Source organism: Hemitrygon akajei, chromosome 5 (assembly GCF_048418815.1).
Source record: "Hemitrygon akajei chromosome 5, sHemAka1.3, whole genome shotgun sequence".
In the NCBI taxonomy this organism is placed as follows: domain Eukaryota; kingdom Metazoa; phylum Chordata; class Chondrichthyes; order Myliobatiformes; family Dasyatidae; genus Hemitrygon; species Hemitrygon akajei.
In genome coordinates this window covers 57,524,132-57,543,163 of record NC_133128.1, presented here as the reverse complement: position 1 = coordinate 57,543,163, position 19,032 = coordinate 57,524,132, and the positions used below count along the sequence as shown (strand labels likewise).

Sequence of the window (19,032 nt, the reverse complement as noted above, 5' to 3'; positions counted from 1 at the left end):
TTCTTACATAACCTTGTACTCATCAAGGTTCACTTCTAAATCTACACAGAGGTTCACTGCACACAAGTCCTGTGCTTGCTGGATGCACTGGCTCCAGATCTAGCAATAACTGAACTTTATTTTTCAGTTCCCAGCGTGCTTTTCTCCCTCCCTCCTTATCTCTCTCAATGCCTCCAGTGCTACAACCTTTCAAGCTGGCTCCACACCTTTTCTGATACCTTTTGTGTCACAGATTTTAACCTCTCCAACACTAACTGCTAGGCCTTTGACGACTTTTGACCTACGATTCTTGAGATTCAATCTTACATCTATTATTTTCCTAAGTTGCTCCTTAAATTCAAATGCTTTGATCAAAATTGTATCTCCAGGTATATCCTCTTGTGGCAACAAATTATAATTGATAGTACATTTATGTAGCTGTGTGTTGTTGTTTATTACAATAAGAATGAAATTAAAAGCAAGTTGTTACTGTTGTTGAATAGGTTGTAATGTAAATGGGTATGAATGCAATGAAAATTCAATTTAAGTTAAATTCAAAAGCTGTTTTCAAGATTACTGATATTTTCATTGATAGTGATTTAGGTAACAAAGTCATTTCTAAAGACAAGTTTTTCTATTTTGTTCAAGTTCAAGTTTAATTACCATTCAACCATTCATGAATATAGCCACAAGAAACAGCATTTTTCCAGGGTCAAGGTGACAAACAGATTACCATAGCACACAGCACATAACACAAGTTACGCATATGGGACATAGGGTTATGATTTCAGAAACATATACAGTCATAAACAAAACAAAATTAAACATAGCCCAAGTCCCTGAGTGGCATGTCTGATAGAATTGATGATAAGTTGTTCTGGTCCAGCTGTTCTCCCACTGAGCAAACACTGGAGGGCAGCACCGAATGAACACTGGAAAGCAGCACCGACAGGAGAGCTCACCACCCAATCCCATTACTAAATCCCACAGTGGCTCTCTCACACCACCTTGGCATCTCCTCTCTTGGTCAGCTGCTGCAAGTGAGCCTGAAGCTTGGACCTAGTCCCTGCCACAGCCAAAGCAATGCAGCTTCCCACTGTTGGCCTAGCCGATGAACCAGTGAACTGGACTTGCAGTTTTCTACTTCACCGATGTCTAACAGGGTCTTTTGATCACAAAATTATCTAAGACAATCACTCATACCTTTTTTTGACCACGCATGAATCCAGCAGTGACTTGCAATTGTAACAAAAAATGCAAGACAAACAGATACAGCACATCTTTGATTGGACCCACAAAGGGCACTGTGAGCAATCAGCCATCTTACAATTCCATTTCAAGATCATTCTGTGAAAACACAAATCTTATAATTTCATTCATTGCACTTCAGTGCCATATTTATCATGTTTATTTACAATTATAAATGAAAGCTGGACTAATTTGTGCACCATGGTAGCATAGTGATTAGCACAATGCTATTTCAGCTCAAAGCATTAGAGATCTATACCAATGTCCACTGTAAGGGGTATGTATATTCTCCCCATGGAATGCATGAGTTTCTCTGAGTGCTCCAGTTCCCTCCCACAGTCCGAAGACCTATCGGTGAGTAGGTTAACTGGTCATTGTAAATTGTCCTGTGATTAGACTAGGTTTAAATTGGAGGTTGCTTGGCAGTGTGGCCCAAAGGGCTGGAAGGGCCTATTCCGGCCTGTATCTCAATAAACAAATAAATATCTTTGCAAGAATACTAACCAATATACTGACCCATCATCAAACAACTTCAGTTTATCATCCAACTGCATCAACAGCTTCCTTTAAATAAAGAATTGAAGAAGTAAGGGCCAGCCTTCAGCATGAGCAAATACAGAGAATATCAGCAATAATAATCACTACCCAAATAAAAACTGATAGAAGCTATAACGCTGAAGAAATAAATCTTTTAGATAAAACACCACTGGTTATAGGTCTGTATATATTCTTAAGTGGTTGGAATTAATATATTTTATGTATAATTTCAGTGATACAAAGATGTTGAACTTTATTAATAGCAAGAAACATTTGGTGTTACATTCTGGTTTGAAATACAATTATATGATATTAGTTACAGTGAACTGGTTTCGGTAACACAGAAAGAATGTTCAATACAATTTTACTGAATACAATTGCTGTGACAAATTCAAACTCAAGGCATGATTCTGTTTCTGATTGGTTTGGAAAGAGGTCATTTAGCTTTTTATTAACGGTGACTGGATAATTTAATTTGATTTCATTTGCTTTGCAGTGAAATTATGTTTTGTTCATGACAGGTTTCAATCCCACAATTAAAAAATATCATCTTTTTCTAACTTTCAAATGCAAGTTTTACCTTGTTAACTATTTCTGCAACTAACTGTATCTCTATCAGTGAATGCAACACCATTAAAGGGGACCATTTGGCCCATCCAGTTCACTGGTATTTTATTCTTAATTTCGCTGTTGTGTGCTGGGGCAGCAGGCTGAGGGTAGCAGACACCAACAGAATCAACAAACTTATTCATAAGGCCAGTGATGTTGTGGGGGTGGAACTGGACTCTCTGACGGTGTTGTCTGAAAAGAGGATGCTGTCCAAGTTGCATGCCATCTTGGACAATGACTCCCATCCACTCCATAATGTACTGGTTAGGCCCAGGAGTACATTCAGCTAGACTCATTCCACTGAGATGTAACACTGAGCGTCATAGGAAGTCATTCCTACCTGTGGCCATAAAACTTTACAACTCCTCCCTCGGCGTGTCAGACACCCTGTGCCAATAGGCTGGTCCTGGACTTATTTCCACTTGGCATGATTAACTTATTATTTAATTATTTATGGTTTTATATTGCTATATTTCTTCACTATTCTTGGTTGGTGCGGCTGTAACGAAACCCAATTTCCCTCGGGATCAGTAAAGTATGTCTGTCTGTCTGTCTTATCTAGCGCTATTGTCATACTGTCATTTCATTCCTTGGAACAGAAGTAGAGAAGGATAGTGCCTACTGTAACTTCAGCATTCTTTACTTCGATTTCCTTCAATTAACCATCTAATTTTATTCCTTTTAAATATATTGTCTCAAATTCAGCAATGATTTCTGATATTTAAGCTCCACAGTTCTAAGCAGCATCTAGCCCTAAAAACAGACTACCGTTTTAAAGCAAAGTTTCTTAACTGCATCGCTTGCCCCAAGATAGATCAAGTGACTCTTTCTCTTGCTTCACTGATATTATGTGTCACTTTTGCAACCAGAAATTGGAGTATTGCCCCATCCATAAGTTCAATATGAGAGTGCAGTGCATTTCTCCAATCTTAATAACTGAGAAATATTCTCAATAAAATGGATAAGGATCACAGAGCAGAGAGACGTTTCAACTATTGCTCAGTTGACTTTATTCTTCGCTCAACTCTCAAGAGACAATGCTTTTATTTGACGTCTCTGCGTTCATCTTGTGAGCACATAAGAGCCTTATCAGCTATTAGTATGTGCAAATATTTTCTTTGGTTTTATTGGGCATATTATTTTCTGTAAATTTACAGAAATGAGTATGAAAGTTGATAGTATGATATCATACTCATAAAAGGAATATGATAGAATGTTTAAAAACGTAAATACGAGGAAATCTGCAGATGCTGGAAATTCAAGTAACACACACAAAATGCTGGTGGAACTCAGCAGGCCAGGCAGCATCTATAGGAAGAAGTAATGTTTCAAGTCGAGACCCTTTGTCAGGAGTAACGTAAAAAAGAGATAGTAAGGGATTTGGAAGTGGGAGGGGGAGGGGGAGACCCGAAAGAAAGGGTAGCGGAGCACCAGAGGAAGATGAAGAACAGGCAAGGACTTATTGTGAGAGGGAAAGAGAGGTAGAGGGAGAAATATTTATATATATAAATTAAATAAAAATGAATGAATCAATAAATAAATAAATAGGGATGGGGTAAGAAGGGGAGGAGGGGCAATAACGGAAGTTAGAGAAGTCAATGTTCATGCCATCAGGTTGGAGTCTACCCAGCCGGTATATAAGGTGTTGTTCCTCCAAACTGAGTGTGGCTTCATTTCGACAGTAGAGGAGGCCATGGGTAGACATATCAGAATGGTAATGGGACGTGGAATTAAAATGTGTGGCCACTGGGAGATCCTGCTTTCTCTGGCGGATAGAGCCTAAGTGTTCAACAAAACAGTCTCCCAGTCTGCGTCGGGTCTCACCAATACATAGAAGGCTACACCATGAGCACCGGACACAGTATATCATACCAGCAGACTCGCAGGTGAAGTGTCGCCTCACCTGGACGGACTGTCTGGGGTTTCTGTTAATTCCCCTCCTCCCCTTCTTACCCCATCCTTGTTTATTTATTTATCCATTTTTATTATTTATATATTTTTTTCTCTCTTTCCCTCTCACAATAACTCCTTGCCTGTTGTCCATCTTCCTCTGGTTCTCCCCTCCCCCTTTCTTTCTTCCAAGGCCTCCCGTCCCATGATCCTTTCCCTTCTCTAGCCTTGCATGCCTTTTGCCAATCAACTTCCCAGCTCTTAGCTTCATCCCTCCGCCTCCTGTCTTCTCCTATCGTTTCAGGTCTCCCACTCCCCCTCCCACTTTCAAATCTCTTACTATCGCTTTTTTCCATTAGTCCTGACAAGGGCTCTCAACCCGGAACGTCGACTGTACTTCTTCCTATAGATGCTGCTTGGCCTGCTGCGTTCCACCGGCATTTTGTGTGTGATGATAAAATGTTTAAAGGATCTCTGAAACACAGCAATATGCAAAATTTCATTGTTGTATGTGTGAGATTGCATCTTTGGAGGCTCAGTGAGAAATATTTCTACTTCTCACCCCCAATGATATTAATTAATCCCTGAATTAATCTTTTTGTGAAGGTTCACACTGATTTTGGATGTTTTGTTGGCAAACAAAATAAATAGGAAATGACTTTATTTGCTTCATAAATGACTTCTGACTGACATTATTTGGAGGATAAACCAGTCATTTATCAAAAAAATGAAGCTAGAAACTTCATCATCATTCCAAATCAATTATTTCTTACTAAGGTGGGAAGAAATGGGAGTGTACAAGAAAAAATCTTCTCATCCACCATACTTATTTCTTAGTGCTCATTGATCAAACATTTCTCTAGCTTGTATTTGGATACATATGTATCGTGGAAACACATTATTTACAGAAAATAATTGATGTCCCTGCTTAGTAGAGATCCTCTAATTTTCAAACAAAAGAGGTGGAAAAATCAAGGATCACCCTTCAGTTTGCAAAGGCTCAGTTGTGAATGCATTTTATCATTTGTAAGTCTGTTAATCCTTGTAAATTTCCATTATGGAATCATAGAATTGTTGTGCCATGGGTCATTCTGCACTTTGACTGCCCTCTACTGCCTAAAGCACGTCTACTACTTTCTATTAAAGCAATTTTGTCCGTTCCATTCCCCCATTCTTTCATTGCTACTATTGTGTCTTTTCAATCTTGATATTTCAGATTTCAATGTAAATAATAATTCTTCCAATATCAGTCCAAATTAAATTATAACAGAATACAATATATTGAAATCCCAGTTAATAAATGCACAACATCTGCTATGCAGCTGCTTTGATCTTTCTCACTTGTTTGAAGAAAAATAGTGCTATTGTTATTTTCAATTAGTCAACCTTCCTTTAATATCCTTTTATATATTTCTGGTACATGAAGGTGCCAAACTCTTCAGGGAATAAAATTTGAGTAGTAATCCATATTGCTGGAAATAAAATAAATCTACTTTTCTAAAGGAATCCAAAGAGAGAAATATATTCATGAAATGACACCACTTTAAAGAAAAATAAATTAAGAACTTTGCAACTCTTTTCAGATGTCGTTACTTGCATCCTGCATTGAAAATAGTCAATGTTGGTAGTGGTAAATTTAAGATCGATCTGAAGAAGTTGTGTAAACAATGGCTAGGAAGAAGAAAGTTCTTCTTAGCTATGTTGCTGAGTCTTGCATTCCCTGTCAAGAATGAACGATGGTTTGCATTTCAAATTGTTGATTGAATTATATATATTCATTTGTGATCATCTTTGCTTCAGAACCATGTGTATATGGTGATATTTCATGTCCAATGCATATATTTCCTTATGACAAAAGCCCAGCTGGGGTAACTATTTAGTTGATTTTATAAATTTGATTCCAGTTAAAATATTGAGTTTGATTCCTGAGCACCAGTGTCAATTGCAACTCCACTCCACAGTTCCCTGCTTGAAATATGAATGACGAAAGCCTTTCTCAATATTTAAATCTTTGGAGGAGGCACTTAGATCGTTGCAGTCTACTGTTGGAATAGGTTATATTTTCTGATGTTGAAAGGTAGCACTAAATTGACCAGAGACCTGAAAAATATCTTTTTCCTATTTTGCAGCATGCCTGCATTGGCTATGTACTCTGAGATTGTCTTGTGAGATTTTCCGACTGTTTTTTGTTGCTACTCTCCCATAAAGGCTGCAAAAGCCACTGTTGTTCAAAGCAATTATTTTTTCTTTAAATTGTGTTCCCTTGTAGAATAGCCCAGCCAAAGTTTATAATGCTTGTGATGTATGAAGTCCTGGAACTGCCCAAAACCATTTTATGCCACCATTGATAAATGCAGGTCATAGAACCCCTATAACTACAAAGTCAGGGTATATGTTTCCATTTGCTCTGGGTCACCATGAGGCCATTGCAGAGACATGCATCAGTTGGAAAAATCACCTGCAATCATTTTTAACACAGCAGCAATGCTATTATTTTGTGTAAATTCCACCCTCAACACTTATAACTGTATCTGAGGTGAATACCTGTATAGATGCTACCTGCAATACACAGTGGTGCCATCTCTTCGAGGTATTCTTCCTTGAACATTAGCACTAGGTAGATACTTCAGTTGCAGAATAAAACAATTTTACAGCACTGGAGGAAACTATATTGTCCGTTCTATTGACTGTGGCTAACAATGGACCATTTAAGTTAATTCCATTTCCTCTTTTTCATCCTTTGTTTTGTAGGTAATTTTAGGTAATTGTTAAGTAGTTTTCTGCTTTCATTTTGGACTTGTTTCTTTCACCCCCACCTTTTTAGGCCCCCATTCCACTTTTTTCCCCACCAATTAACTTAAAAATTATTCTCACTAGTCATTGTCCTGTTTCGCATAGGGGAAGAAAAGTTCTTATTCACCAGATCTATATCTCGTAATTTTATACACCTCAATTAATTCACACTTAATTATGTTAATTGGGAGGTGCTACAAAATCTAGGCAGTCACAGAATAATGTTCATGTGTAATGAGCCAAGAAAATACTTTGAGTTTGCAGACTTTATGCATTTACTTTACATTTTGGAGTAGAATGTTCTGTTTTCCTAATTTACATCTATTTGAAAGAATTATTTGAGCATCTGACATTAATTCATTTAAACAAAAAATAAGCTTAATAATAGATTCGCCCGACATTGTGCACTCAGTGGCCACATTATTAAGTACACTTGTACATCTGGTTATTAATGCATATCTATACTTAGCCAATCATGTAGCAGTAACTCAGTGCATAAAAGCATGCATACAAGGTCAAGAGGTTCAGCTGTTGTTGAGACCAAACATCGGAATGAGGAAGGAATGTGATCTAAGTGACTTTGTCCGTGGAATGATAGTTGGTGCCAGAGGATGTGGTTTGAGTATCTTAGAAACTGTTGATCTCCTGGGATTTTCATGCACAACAATTTCTAGAGTTTACAGAAAAACAAACAAATACATTCCGTTTTAACAACCTGGCCTTGTTAATGAGAAAAGTCAGAGGAGAATGCCCAGACTGGTTCAAGCTGACAGGAAATGACAGTAATTCAAATAACCACACATTACACAGTAGAATGCAGAAGAGCATGTCTGAATGCACAACATGTCAGACATTGAAGTGGATGGGCTACAGCAGCAGAAAACCATGAATGTACACTCATTGGCCACTTTATTAAGAAACTGGTCACTGAGTGTATGTAATATTAAGATGTTCCAGGTGTGTCTGTTTTAATGAATTTACTGATGGCATTACAAGATAAAGAATGACAGCCAAATGTGTGCTATTGGTGCCTGGGAGGAACAATACTGAAACTCTCAAACCTCCAGGTAAGTCTGAGTTCATGGTAAGAGATTGTTTAAATGAGCTCCATGGAACAATACTCCCACTTTCAGTAGCAGAGAAATTTCAATTTATTGTCATTTGGCTTCTCCGAACTAATTTGCATTCAATACTCGCAAGTTTAGATTGTGAAAACATTTTGGTTCTATTTTTTCCACAATTTTTAATCTATTCAATATATGTATACTGTATAGAGTATACTGAATAATATTTACTTATTTATTATTATTATTATTTTTCTTCTTCTATATTTTGTACTGCATTGAACTGCTGCTACTAAGTTAACAAATTTCATGTCACATGCCAGTGATAATAAACCTGATTCTGATTCTGGTCTTACACCAGGGCTACCAACATACTTTAATCTGAGCTGTCATGAATTCATTACATGCAAATTCCAATTTGATTTTCTGGTGATCATTGCCTGTGGTCTATTTTCAATCTTGTGTATCTCGTCCCCTTTCAACAACAAATTAATTGAGCCAAGTACTTCTGATGGATGAAATAGCAGCTCTTTCTCCCTAGTCACAGTAATCAGTCCTGAAGCTTCTTCAGTAGATAATTAGAAAGGACAATGCAACGAAGAATCGATAGCCATGAAACCTTTGGATTGAGTGTAGAGGAAGAATCTCCAAGGTTAAGTGAGGTTCTGCCAGCAATTGTTTGCTTTCTCTAAATGGATATATTTCCCTCTGTATTCTCATTTCTGAATAAATGAATATGAAACACTGTTAATATTATTTTTCACAATACAAGTTATTTATTTTGTATAACTTATAGTAAGTTTTATGTCATTCACAATACTGCTTCCACAAAACAACAAGCTTCAGAACATACTGTGTATAAGTGATAATAAACCTGATTATGATAACCTGCTTGAGTTACTTCAGTGGAAGAAGATTTAGATGAGAAATATAATTGATGATTTGAAATTCTGCATAATCATTTCCAAATAAAATACACAGTAAAGGCTCCAGCATATAAATAAAGATTGACAGCAAAATAAAGTGTGAAAGCTTTATTCCTTTCTCTCTCTCAATGACTATAAAAGGAAATTTATTACACTGAAATGTTGATGGTACAGTAGTAAAACAACAGCTGAAGGATTTTTCCAAGGTCTAGATTGAAAGTGCTACAAACAACTTGCTGAATGAACTCAGCAGGTCATGCAGCATCTGTGGGAGGAAATCAATTGGTGACATTTCAGGTTCAAACCCTGCACATCCAGGCAATTTTAGCTGGGAGTAGAATTTTTGAATTTGCATTTTCAACAAACCTGTGGCTGTCATTACACAAATGTGTCTGATCTTCATTTTGATGTTATTAGCATAATTATATTTATCTTTCTACAGTTTTCAGTCCAGATTAATAGGGCTCTCCCTTCCCCATCAAGAGATATCTATTTCTTAAAGAATTCAAGGTTTGATATTTTTTTAAAAATTTCAACTGGTAGTGGATTTAATATGGACTTCATTCAACTAAGTCAAGCTCCTGAAATTACTATCTACATCAATTCCTTTAGATCAAAGGAATTCCTTACAATACAGAAATTAGACAGCTGATTTGAACAAATAGCATAGTGCTTAGTGTGAAGCTATTATAGCTCGAGGCATCTAAGTTTGAAGATCAATTTTAATGTCAACTGAAAGGAATGTGTACATCCTCCAAATTGAATGCATGAGTTTTCTCCAGGTCCTCCAGTTCCCTTCCGCAGTCCAGATGTACTAGTTAGTGGGATAATTGGTCATGGTAGATTGTTCTGTGATTGGTTTAGGGTTAAATTCGGGGTTGCTGGGCAATGCAGCTTGAAAGGCCAGGAGGGCCTATTCCACATTGTATTTCTAAATAAAATAAAATAAAGAATATTTTGCATATCGCAAGGAACTTCTTATAAAGATCTATCAAGCAAATGTTTACACAAGTGGAGCTAATTTGCTGTACTTGGCCAAATTATGCAATAATATCAACAACACAGTTTCTAAATACTGGATCATCTACTTGGCCATTGAAATGATGCCATTTTCATCTATTACAAAATGTATCCGTATTGTAAATAATATGTTCTGCTTCTAGATCCACCCTTTCAACATTAAGACTATAGAAAACAAATCTAAGGATAACATGCCATGCATAATAAGTAATAGACTTTATAATTACACATAGTCTTGAGATTCTGAAGATATACGAATAATGTACACAAGCAGAAAGGATAACAAATGCAAATGATAAGGCAGAGTACATCTTGCTTCTTGAACTTTGTCCAAATAATATATTTGTCTTTAGATAATGACATATGTCACTGCTTATTTCAGTTGCAAATAGAGGGAAATATTTGAGATGATGGTTAATATTTATATTTTAGACACAAGCAATGTATTCTGATAATGGAATAAATTCTCTACAGAAGTAATGGTTTTGGGGCCATGGCTCTGGGACTGTGCGAATAACCATTATTTCCCTATCACTCGCTCTGTAATTGCTTTAAATATTTTAATGGTTTATGAAATTGTATAGTACAATGGAACATATGCCTTCGACTTGCTCTTGAATACAAACGTACAATGAAGATGCTCTTCTGAATCAGGTAACTATTAAACAACGATAATAGCCATGAAATCTCACATCTGTAATTCACAATAGCTGCTTGGAGCCTTTGAGATTTTATCAACCAGATTTTGTGTAACCTGCAGCTGATGAATATAATTTTAAACTTTCAGGTCAAGTTCACAAACTAAGCGTCTGTACTATATTTGTAACTAAATTAATCCCCAAATTGTTTTCACTATTTCAGTATGTGACATCAAGTTACTCTTAGGATGTCATTAGTATTATCAGGTGACCTAGCATTTTGGTTATTTGTGAAGAGAGGGCTGAAGGCTGAGACAAGATGGTCTTTGATCCAAGATGACACTGAGTAGGGAACTTTGCTGAATCGTGACTCAGATCTATTTGTTTCTTATTATTGTTTTTTTTTAGATTTGTAAAGATTGCTTTGTGACAGAGAGGGGTTTTAGGGTCAGGTTACAGTTTAGGGACAGGATTTTGGGGAGTGAAAGGTCAGGGAGGAGGTTAAGACTTTGTTTGGCATTCAAAGGCAAGCTATGTAATTGGATGTTGAATGTTGGACTGGCAGTAAGTGAACAAGGGCCCCGCCAACAACTTGTTGGCAGATTCCGGAGTCAAAGTTCCACGTGGGCTTGAGGAGAGAAATCCAGTCATCCGCTGGGTTCACAAATTTATGCGACTGGAGCATGAAGCCTAGTGTTCAGAGTCCCATGATCAGTGAGCCAAGAGTTTGAGGCCTAATGTTCTGTGATTGAGATGTCCTGGGATGAATGCTGAGGATCAAAGCTTGGGGGTCAAATCAGAAGTTGAGGTCCATAGGTCAAAGCCAAGTGTGCAGATCTCTGTGAGTCCACTGGAGAGGTTAAAACCTAGTGTCTGCAGGCCTGATTCAAAGTCTGCTGGCAGCTGAAGGCTTGTCCTCTGATTAAAGCACTGTGTATACACAGGGAGGTGAGGGAGGAACAGGGCTTGTTATTCTGTTGTTGTTTTGATGCTTGTTTTGTTCTATGTTGTTCTGCCAAGCATTGTCAGCATGCTATGTTGGCGTTGAAATATGTAGTGACACTTGCAGGCTGCCCCTGGCACACCCTCAGGTGTGTTGGTGGTTGACATAAATGATGTATATCAGTATACCTTTCGATGGACTGTACATGGGATAAATAAACCTGAATCTTGTACCTTGACATGAAGCCGGCACAAAATATCACACTGCAGACATACAAAACTGTAGAACCATGCTCTGTTAAGAAGGTTGCAATGTATACAGCTGAGTACACTAAAATAGCTTTTCTCATCTCAAGCTTTTGTTGTCACAGTTTTATCTTACATCAGAGAAGGTTGCAGTACACTTTAAGTTAAAAGCAGCAAAGCAATTCTGCTGTAATAATGAAAGTCCAAATTTTTCTATTTCTTTAAATGTTGAACGTTTTCTAACTATAGATGATTTTGAGGGAACCATCATCTTAAGTATTTCTTCTCTTGGAATATCTATGTAACTCAGATGTCTATTGAATGTATCCAGTTTTTATGATCAAACGAACTGCACCGGTCCTGGAGCTGCAATATCACAGTGGTAGTAGTTATAGGGTTTATAATCCAGAGAGAAATATTGAAATCCTGTTATTGGAATGATGGGATTTTAAATTAATTAATTTAATTAATTAGGACTAATAATAAGCATTATCATCATCATCATAACAGTTTTTTTTGCAAAAGCTTATTTCGGTCACCACTGTTCTTTAGGAAGTAAAAACGAGTTTTAAATATATGATCTATACTTCAGCTGCAGACGAATGGTATTTAACTGCTCAAGTAACTGGTGGCAAAATGCAACAACAAAGAATGCTATAATTAACACACAAAATATGACAAAGGCAACTCTAGTCCACAATATCCTCTGTAGTCTCTTGCAATAACATCTGGGGAAATAAATCAAAATTAGAAGAGTTATCACAGCACTGATAGAGCAGAAGACTGGTTGGTGTTTAAGTGGCATCTTATTCAATATAAGATGTCCCAGATCCCTGGGAGGTGGTGGTACAGTTGTTAACAGTGAGGATTATGGTCTTCAATAATGAAGTTGATCTCAGGTTAAGCAAGAGTAAAGAATTATCATTCACCACTGCTTACTGATTTTATTTTTAATCTTTAAGTTTCCTCAAATGTTTTTTTTCTGCTTCAGGTGATTAAGTTGACTGTTGTTTATACTATTTGCTGCTTAGTAACACCTTTAATGTGTATGAGATCACAACTATACCAGGATCACAACCATATCAAGTTTTGAATAATATGATCCTTACTTCAACTGAGACAAGTGATATTTAACTATAGATGCCTGGAATTTACTCCCCCCCCCCCCCCCCCCCGAGTAAGTGGTAGCAAACTGCAATAACATTCAATGTAACTTTGCTCCAGTTCAGTATCACCCAACTGGAGCATAGAGGTGTAAAATTCTCCGAGCCTCAACCAAGCTAAATTCTTAGACCTCTGCCAATATAGGTATTGTTCAATTCTACAAAGCACTATACACTCATCAATAGTAGGTACCTTCTATACCTAATGAAATGGCTACTGATTGTGTGTTTGTGGTCTTTTACTGCTGTAGTACATCCACTTCAAGGTTCAACATTTACATTCAGAGATGCTCTTCTGCACACCACTGCCATACCACAAGGTTATTTGAATTACTGTTGCTTCCTATCAGGTTGAACCTATCTGGTCATTCTCCTCTGACCTCCATCATTAGCAAAGTATTTTCTTCCTCAGAACAGCTACTCATAGATTTCTTTGTTTGTTTTTGCACTGTTCTTTGTAAACTCTAGAGATTCCTAGACATGAAAGTCCTAGGAGACTAGGATACTAATAGTTTTGTTAGTATTCTGTCTAGCACTAACAAATATTCTATGGTCAAAGTCAATTAGATCACATTTTTCCCCATGTTGATGTTTGGTCTGAACAACAACTGAACCTCATGACCATGTTTGCATGCTTTTATGCATTAAAAGTTGCCACCACATGATTGGCTAATTAGATATTTGTGAACAGTTGTACGTTCTGAAGTGGCCGCTGAATATAGTGTGATTTATTTCACCATTTCACAGGTGCCTCACTACACCATGCAAAGTGTCTATAGAAACTTACAGTATATCACAGTAATGATACAAAGGGAATTATACAATGATGCTGGATCTAGTATGATAAATGTGGGGTTCATTTATTACTGGGCAATACTGTTCCCTTCTAATATTACACTTCATTGCCGATGTTGAATCAATACTGAAGACATGTTTTTATCTCCATTTTAGCCAAGGAAATTGAAGAGGAAGAGGAATATCTGGAAATCTTTATGATCAACAGGTACCAAGCAGGTGCTTACCAATGCAGAGCTGCCAATGAAGTTGCTTCTCCTGATGAGAAACAAGTCCACATCACTGTCAATTGTAAGTTGTTTAGAAAACTTTTCTCTTTGATCCTTCTTATCTTCTGAAATGAGACATAATCTTGTCTGTGCTTAATAATTGATTAGCACGTTGTTGCCCTAAAAATAGAACTGATTAAGTGAAGTATTAAAAAGACGTTTTTTACAGCGTTTGATAGCTTATATTCATCAACTTGATAACTGCAGCAACTCACCCAAAAATAGTGACTAGAAACATAATTAAAATTCCTATAAATTAATATTGCTGAATCTGATATGAATTAAACACGATTTCCTGCTATTGATCAGCCTATAAAGAATTGATATAATACATAATTGTTCATTCTGTTAGATTTTTGGATGTACAGAGTTCTGAAGGCCAACTAAATCTGGCTAATTATGAATGATAGATCTGATAATAATGTGAATCATTACCAGTACAATCAGCGTCATGATTAGTATGACACTATTATAGCTCAGGGTGTTCTGGAGTTCAATTCCAGCGCCATTCTGTAAGGAGCCTGTAGAATGTGTGGTTTTCCACAGGTAACCTGGTTTCCTCCCACAGTCCAAAGATGTACTATGTAGATATGTAAATTGTAAGTTGTCCCATTATTAGGTTATGGTTAATCTGGTTTGTTGCGAGTTCTGCGGCATGGCTCAAAGACCCTACACCATGCTGTATCACTAAATATAATTTTTAAAAATCATAATAATGCTACAAAAAAGTACAGCAGTTTTTCAACTACCCTTCGCAATCCTTTCAACATTGCAATGGAGGATGTTCAATTCAATACATTTAATGTGAATATATCTTGGAAAATCGTGCTTCACCCCAGTCTGATTATTCATTGAAGTGTGGAGAAAATTATGGGCAAGGGATGTACAACTTGCAGGTCTCTGCTGCTATGAATCCTGGTTTTCTGTAAAAAAATCTCCAATGTTATTGCCAGGAAATTAGCAAAATCAATAAAAGCGCCACTGACTTCTAATTTATGGAGGTGGTAGCATATTTAAATGTAACTAATGATTATTTCATATTAAAATGTATTTAAAATAATTTGCATTAGCATTTACATCCCATAATTGAAATTTCTCATGTCCAGATTAAAAGTAACATTATTTAGCACAGTGGCAAGCAAAACATCATAGTATAGTTGTTCATTTTTATTGCAGTTCTCCACTTCTGAATCCATCTTGCTTTACAGATGCTCCTGCTATTAAATATGCCCAAAGTGCAGACGTTGCGGTGGGCCGTACTGGGATGCTTCACTGTGAGGTTTCTGCTGTTCCACCGGCAGATTTTGAGTGGTACAAGGAAGACAAGCGGTGAGTGACCTCAGCTATGACAAGGTCCCAAACAGGAGATGAATTACTAAGTTGTGATGCGTGACATTGGAAATTACCTTGCATATATAATACTTTAAAAAAGAACCCAAGAGTATTTTCTGGGCTTTCTGCTGAACAGTGGAATGATCTTCAAAAACCAAGGAAATAATAAAACACTTACGTAGGTGTTGGAATTAAATTTCCTTTGAGAAAGTTTGTGCCATGTATTATATTGTTATGGTCTATTAGATTGGCTGCTTAGTTTTGTTATAAATGCAGTTTAAAGAATTTCTTCTTTCTGACAATCTTAAAACTAACTAATGCCTTGGTCCATGTACATGCACGTAATTGTGGACAAGCTTGCAGCGGGATCTGGACCTGCTGGAAAAATAGACTGTAACATGCCAGATGGAAATTAATACAGTTAAGTGGAGGTCAAATCAGAGTAAAATTTACACAATGAGTGGTAGGGCACTGAGCATTACTGTAGAACAGAAAGATCTGGGAATACAGATCCATAATTCCTTGCAAGTGGCGTCACAGGTAGATAGAGTCTTTAAAAAGAGCTTTTGGCACATTGCTCTTCATAAATCAAAGTATTGAGCATAGGCCTTGAGATACTATGCTTTAGTTGTATAGGATGTTGGTGAGGCCTAATTTTCAGAATTGTTACCTACTTACAGGGAAGATGTCAATAAGATTGAAAGAGTGCAAAGAAAATTTATAAGGCTGTTTACAAAATTTACTTGGGGGCTTGAGTTATAGGGAAAGATTGAATAAGTTAGGCCTTAATTCCCTAGAGGGTAGAAGAATGAGGGAAGATTTGATGAAGGTATGCAAAATTATGAGGGGTATAGATAGGCTAAATGCAAGCTGGCTTTTTCCACAGAGGTTGAGTGAGACTAAAATTAGAGGTCATGGGACAAAGATGAACGGTGAAATGTTTAAGAAGAGCATGAGGGTGGTGAGAATATGGAATGAGCTGCCAGCAGAGTTGGTGGATACAGGTTTAATTTAAAATTTAAAGAGAAATTTGGATAGGTTCATGGATGGGAGGTGTTGTGACTGATGATCCCCCAAATGTTATGACTGTGAATGTTGTGCCACTGGAGAGACACTGAAGCTGGGGAATATAGAATTTTTTATTCAGCAAAACAAGCCAGCATCATACTGCAGACACCTCAGTGAAATGGATGATTCTTGGTTTGCAATTAACCCAAATCTGCTGCTCCAGGAAGACCATTGTTTTCGGCTCTTTTTTAAACTCAATCTACAATCCATACTCAGGTCTGAAGAATGGTTGCTGTTGAAATTAATATTTGTTATATATCATCACTCCAGTGTACACCCTAACAGTCCCTCCTCTTGTCCATCCCAAACAAAAATCATTTTGATGCTTAACGGGGGATCTAATCAAGTAGTGCAGCAAAAATACCTTGTGGTTTGGATCCTCTTCCCCAACTACCTATCATATCCCTATGTGCATCCACATCTACACTATCATTCCTGATGATTACCTACAAATCACTAAGCAGGAATTTGACCAACAGTCTTTAAAGTGCAGCTTTGCCCTTTGTATGACTGTTGCTTCCTTCCCTACTGGCCAATTGCAGTTTAATCACATTCTTTATCTTTGTTCCCCCCCCCCCCACCCCTATTCTCTGATAGCTAAGACTCAACAGTGGCCTTTAGTGGTTACTCTCCAGTCAAGATAACTAGCAAGGGAACTGTATTAGGCTCGCAGGCAACAATTCACACTCCATTCCATGGCTCTCATCAATGTACTGGAGGGTTTAGGGTGGTCTCTATTTGAATGACTACAAGGACCTCACCCCGGTGGCACCCACTTCTGGACTGTCTATTTGATCAGTAGCCCAACCACTGAAAGGGCCCAACTCATTTGTCTTCACCACCTATTCAGGATGAGAAGCCTGACTTCAGATGCTGTGTGTAATTTCTTCTCTTTCTTTGTCTGCCATGGCCATCGCCGTTATGGAACCTGATGTCCCTGCTGTAACTTAAATCTCTTCCCATCTATTTTCCCCAGTATTTTTTTCTTTTCTGTGTTATACAACTGATCATCTACCTTCTGTAACCAGCCTTCATTACAGTGTACAGTTACCGTTGTACTTCAATGTGCTATTCACGGCTCGCTGTCACACTTTCTCGGTGTCTTTTGCTTTTCCGTTTGCTGTGGGTATACTTCCTTCGGGGGTGGTCAGGCCTGATGCAGCCAGCTGGTATTCATCACTTAGGTTCTCTGCTACAACACTGTTATGTGGTAAGCTTGATCTCTTGCTGTGTCTGTGAGGGCAACAAGAAGGTGAGTCATATGGCTTAACTTGAGTCCAGTGTTTCTAGGAGTGTACACCAATACGGTCATCCAGAGCAGCGCCTGTCGTCCTATTCACCTGGGAGTGAAACCTGTCATTTCAGTCAGTTCTCTTGCCATGGCTTGGTCACCTGGCTACGGGAGAGCTATCTTCTCTCCCTCTGGCTCTCTCTAATCTGCAATATGTTGTTGCTGCTTTGCTAGATCTCTCAATGTGTTACCCTGGTTAAAGTGGTCCTTCACATCTCCATCCTACTAACTTGGCATTTGTAGTTTCTTCCTGTACTCTTGTAATTTCTGTTGTTTCTGGTCTTCTGCTGCCCTCTCACACTGATGTCTGCCCACTTCTTCCCTTTCTGCTCCTTACTATTCCCTTTCTGTTGAACCTTTACTTTAATCACTGCTACCTCTTCAGATTCGTTATTGATACTGATGATCCCAATTCCACTAAGATTTCACACCTCTAATAGACCTCCTGTGTACACCCATGGATAACCACCACTGGCAATAGAGGCTGCCATCAGCTGTTTGTCTGGCCTCACCAGCTCTATAATAAGGTCAGCAGTCAAAATCAGAAGGAGAGGGTGCTGCTGTGGATTCTGTTTGCTTTGGTGAGTGATTCTCACACTTTCCTCTTCTTTCAGGACACTGCCTCCAACCCTGGCCTGAGAAGCCACAGCTGTAATGAATCATCTCCTCTACCCTTCCATGTCTATTCCAGCAGTTCCTGGCCAGATGTCCTGGTTGCTGGCATATTAATCAAGTCCTCTGTGACGTCAAAGCAGCTACATTCACTTCAGCCACTTTATGACTTCTTTTCCTTCCTCTAGTCTATCTCATGGGCTCATGATACTATCACAGAGTAAGTCGATCCTCCGCAATCTCCAAACCTAAAACTTTCTAGTGGGCTCTCAGGCCTTCCTTCAGCATTTTCATCCCTCCCTGGATTATCCAGTTCTGAATACTCCTCATACAATAGACAATAGACAATAGGTGCAGAAGTAGACCATTCGGCCCTTCGAGCCTGCACCGCCATTCTGAGATCATGGCTGATCATCTACTATCAATACCCGATTCCTGCCTTGTCCCCATATCCCTTGATTCCCCTATCCATAAGATACCTATCTAGCTCCTTCTTGAAAGCATCCAGAGAATTAGCCTCCACTGCCTTCCGAGGCAGTGCATTCCAGACCCCCACAACTCTCTGGGAGAAGAAGTTTTTCCCTAACTCTGTCCTAAATGACCTACTCCT

General features: G+C 38.0%; 1 protein-coding gene across 3 annotated transcripts in view; it reads left to right on the top strand.

The window, feature by feature from the left end:
* Positions 1-19,032, top strand: part of LOC140727819 (limbic system-associated membrane protein-like) — an 891,146-nt gene that overhangs the window by 712,615 nt on the left and 159,499 nt on the right. For all 3 annotated transcript variants that reach the window (XM_073045606.1, XM_073045605.1, XM_073045607.1), the window contains exons 4-5: positions 14,007-14,141; positions 15,328-15,448. In XM_073045606.1, the coding sequence (XP_072901707.1) occupies positions 14,007-14,141; positions 15,328-15,448 (256 nt within the window). The remainder of the gene's footprint in view (positions 1-14,006; positions 14,142-15,327; positions 15,449-19,032) is intronic.